This window comes from Colobus angolensis, unplaced genomic scaffold (assembly GCF_000951035.1).
Source record: "Colobus angolensis palliatus isolate OR3802 unplaced genomic scaffold, Cang.pa_1.0 Scaffold534, whole genome shotgun sequence".
Taxonomy (NCBI): domain Eukaryota; kingdom Metazoa; phylum Chordata; class Mammalia; order Primates; family Cercopithecidae; genus Colobus; species Colobus angolensis.
The window spans coordinates 338985-343346 of record NW_012118866.1 but is presented as its reverse complement, the minus strand read 5'-3'; the positions used below and the strand labels follow the sequence as shown (position 1 = coordinate 343346).

The 4362-nt window shown below is 49.6% G+C and overlaps 1 protein-coding gene across 1 annotated transcript in view; it reads left to right on the top strand.

The window, feature by feature from the left end:
* Positions 1–4362, top strand: part of SLC28A1 (solute carrier family 28 (concentrative nucleoside transporter), member 1) — a 71909-nt gene that overhangs the window by 57400 nt on the left and 10147 nt on the right. Inside the window, exons 12-14 of the mRNA XM_011961060.1 lie at positions 1326–1456; positions 3488–3656; positions 3783–3980. Of these exons, the coding sequence (XP_011816450.1) occupies positions 1326–1456; positions 3488–3656; positions 3783–3980 (498 nt within the window). The remainder of the gene's footprint in view (positions 1–1325; positions 1457–3487; positions 3657–3782; positions 3981–4362) is intronic.

Here is a 4362-nt window from a genome sequence, read left to right as displayed (position 1 = left end):
CAACGTGGTGAAACACCATCTCTACTAAAAATACAAAAATTATCTGGGCATGGTGGCACATGCCTGTAATCCCAGCTCCTCCAGAGGCTGAGGGAGGAGAATTGCTTAAACCCGGGAGGCAGAGGTTGCAGTGAGCCAAGATTGCACCACTGCACTTCAGCCTGGGCGACAGAGCAAGACTCCGTCTCGGGAGAAAAAATAAAGAAAATCACCCCTGGCCGCACTAGCCATGGCCAGTCAATTCATTGCCATTTTGGTGTATTTCTTTCTAATCTTTTCATGCATTGTTGTGGAGTTTGTTTCCCTACTGCCCCCAGTTTTGTTTATTCTCTACCTGCAATGTTGTGGGCCCTTTCCCATGTCATTGTGAGGCCTTGATGACCATCATTTTCAATGACAGCCTGACGATGCTTAGCCAGTCTCCCATTGTTAGATGTCTGAGTTGGTTCTGGTGTCCCTGCTTGGTAAATGATACAGTGATGGGGGAAACATGTCATATTTCTCTGTGGAAAAGAACAGAGAAGCAAAGGGTTTGGGGTCACACTGAAGATAAAAATTTCTGGAAGGGAGAATCCCAGGGGCCGACACTGCTCTGCCATCTTGCTGGAAAGGGTTTTCGTAGTGTGGCTCCCAGAAGGAGACTCAGGGCCAAATGGTGGCTGTCATAGGAGGCAGATCTCCTGAGAAGGAGTTCTCAAACTGCAGGATGGGATGTGATGGGTTGCCTTGCAATGGTGAGTTCCCTGTCACAGTAAGCATTCGAAGAGAGGGCCTAGAGAGGGAGTACCTTCCTATGCTAGTACATACCTACACTAAGGTGGAATTGGGTTAGCTCTTAAATCCATTTCATTTCAACTCTCAGGTTCTAGAGCTTTGTCTGAAACCATCACAAATTCCTCCACTAAGGGGGAAACCTCCGCTCACGGGGATTAGTGGTCAACAGTGACAGCCTAAAAAGGAAGAAAGAACCTTGAACTTGGAGCCAAAAGATGTGATGGGCTCTAATTCCTTCTCTTCCTTTATTTTGGGAAGCCGTATTTCATCCTTTGGAGTCTCAGTTTTCTTGTCTGTAAAATGAGGATAATAATATTTGTCATTCCTAACTTAGGGAAGCACCAGGAAGAAATAGAAGGTCCTATACATATAGCCTGTGACCTTTTATGACACATAAAAGGTATTTATTATTAGTGATGACAGCAGTTATGACAATGAGGACATATCAGTGGGACAGACTACACATGTGCCCTTGCTGCCTGGGCCGCACTCCTTGGTCACCAGCATTTCTTCTGACTGTCCACCTAGAACCCGCACTCTCACTCTTGCAGATCGATGCCACTTCGTTGATTGCCGCCTCTGTGATGGCTGCCCCTTGTGCTTTGGCCCTCTCCAAGCTGGTCTACCCGGAGGTGGAGGAGTCCAAGTTTAGGAGGGAGGAAGGAATGAAACTGACCTATGGGTGAGCACAGCAGGAGGTCCTGCAGAGGGGGTAGTTGTACAAAGTGGAGGGGGGGAGCAAAACAGAGGGTACTGTTCTCTCTGTCTTTCACTGTCTTCCACCAGCCCAGGCCCATCTCTCCACTTTCCTTGCCCTGGTTTTGGCTTCATTTGCTATTTTAGTCCATTTTCTGTTGCTTATATCAGAATACCTGAAACTAGGTAAGTTATAACGAATAAGAATTTATTTCTTACAGCTACGGAGGCTGAGAAGTCCAAGGTTGAGGGGTCATATCTGGCGAGGCCCTTCTTGCTGCTGGGCATTCTGCAGAGTCCCAAGGTGGCATAGGGCCTCACATGGTGAGGGGTTGAGGGGTGCCGGGTAGGGAACTGAGCATGCTAGCTCAGATCTCTCTTCCTTTTCTTAAGAAGCCACAAGTCAAGGCCAGTTGCAATGGTTCATGCCTGTAATCCCAGCACTTTGGGAGGCTGAGGCAGGCAAATCACTTAAAGTCAGGAGTTCGAGACCAGCCTGGCCAACATGGTAAAACCCCATCTCTACTAAAAATACAAAAGTTAGCCAGGCATAGAGGCTCATGCCTGTGATTCCAGCCACTTGGGGGGCTGAGGCATGAGAATTGCTTGAATCCGGGAAGTGGAGGTTGCAGTGAGCCTAGATCGCATCACTGCACTCCAGCCTGGGCAACAGAACGAAACTCCGTCTCAAAAACAAAAAGCAACCAGTCCTACTCCCGTGATAACCCATTATCCCATTAATCCATTAATCCAACATTCAGGAGTGGATTAATCCATTCAGGAAGGCAGAGCCCTCATGACCCAGTCACCCCTTAAAGGTCCCACCTCATAATACTGCTGCACTGGCATTCAGACTATAGCATTTGCAAAAATGCACACTCCAGTTCTCATATCTTAATTTCCAGTCTCTAACCAGCAGGAAACAATGGACTGAGCAAGGCTTGGGAGTGTGGCTGGGTTCTTGGGTCTGTGGCCTGGTGTGTGTACATGTTGAGGAGAGTCATAGAAAGGCCCCATGCCCCCATCTCTATGTGCCTGAGCTCTGACCACCAGGGTGTCAACCACACATTGACATTCTGAGTGCCATCTTTGATTTCACTCACCTCCTAACATCCTGTCATAGTCTTAATAACTGTTAGGTAACATTTAAACCTTAAACAATGTTGAAAAGGCACCACATTGGACACATTTGCTTGGGCACAGTGGACGACCCCAACCTCACAACCTTCAGAGGCACTGGAGCAGCGCTGTCCCATGGAAATGTAATGTGAGGCGCCTGTTATTTTCTAGTAGTTGTCTTTTAAAAAGTGAAAAGAGGCCGGGCGCGGTGGCTCAAGCCTGTAATCCCAGCACTTTGGGAGGCTGAGACGGGCGGATCACGAGGTCAGGAGATCGAGACCATCCTGGCTAACACGGTGAAACCCCGACTCTACTAAAAAATACAAAAAAGTAGCCCGGGGACGTGGGGGCACCTGTAGTCCTAGCTACTCGGGAGGCTGAGGCAGGAGAATGGCGTGAACCCAGGAGGCGGAGCTTGCAGTGAGCTGAGATCCGGCCACAGCACTCCAGCCTGGGTGACAGAGTGAGACTCCGTCTCAAAAAAAAAAAAAAAAAAGTGAAAAGAAATGGGTGATTTTAACAACCCATTTTACTTAACCCTGTATACCCCAAAGTACTGTCATTTCAACATGTAACCAGTATAAGAATTATTGAGATATTTTGCATTTTTTGGTACTAAATCCTCAGAATCTGCTCTGTATTTTGTACACCACAATTCAATTCAGACAGCCTCCTGTCACGTGTGGCTGATGGCTTCCATTTTGGACAGTTCAGCGCTAGAAACCTGGATCTTATCCCAGTGCTTTGACCAGCCCCTTTTTCTCTCTGGGTCTCAGGGAAAATTAGAATTTCCTGCTCTGAAATGCTCTTCCAGGGTTCCTATTTGAGCCTATAGGATAGGGACCCTTGCTGATTGTGGAGACAGGCCAGTAATGATCATTCTTGATCACAATAACAGAGATGCTCAGAACCTCATAGAAGCAGCCAGCACTGGGGCCGCCATCTCCGTGAAGGTGGTGGCCAACATCGCTGCCAACCTGATTGCGTTCCTGGCTGTGCTGGACTTCATCAATGCTGCCCTCTCCTGGCTGGGAGACATGGTGGACGTCCAAGGGCTCAGCTTCCAGGTGCGTTTCTGGCCACCACACTCAGTCTGTAGAGAGGATGGCCCCAGGTGGGCAGTGAATGGTGGCTGGAGGCCCAGCAGAGCCCAGGCCCAGCCCTCAGTGCCAGTCATACCCTTGTGCCCTCAGCTCATCTGCTCCTACATCCTGCGGCCTGTAGCCTTCTTGATGGGTGTGGCGTGGGAGGACTGCCCAGTGGTAGCTGAGCTGCTTGGAATCAAGCTGTTTCTGAATGAGTTTGTGGCCTATCAAGAACTCTCCAAGTACAAGCAACGCCGCCTGGCAGGGGTCGAGGAGTGGGTCGGCGACAGGAAGCAGTGGATATCCGTGAGTGTCCCAGTCCCTTACCTGTGGCAGGGGGATGACACAGCACAGCCACTCCTGAGAGCCCCTGGCAGCTGCTCTCCTGCTCCCTGGGCCTGGCTGAGACATACTGAGGTGGTGCTTCACCTCCTACATACTGTAGTCCTGAAAGACAAGACAGCTTCGGGCTTCGCTGCCATCTTTCTCAAGGCCTCTTAGGAGGCTGAGGTGCGGGGAGAGAGGATTGTTTGGGATGTCTGAAACCTAGCTCTAGATGGGTCATTTTTCACTGTGGCCTTGGGCCAGCCACAGCACCTTTCCTTTTCTGTTGGAAAACGGGGTGAGATGCCTGCCATATCTACTCCAAAGGCATACACATGTGCACCCAATGAGCTGGGAGAGTGAG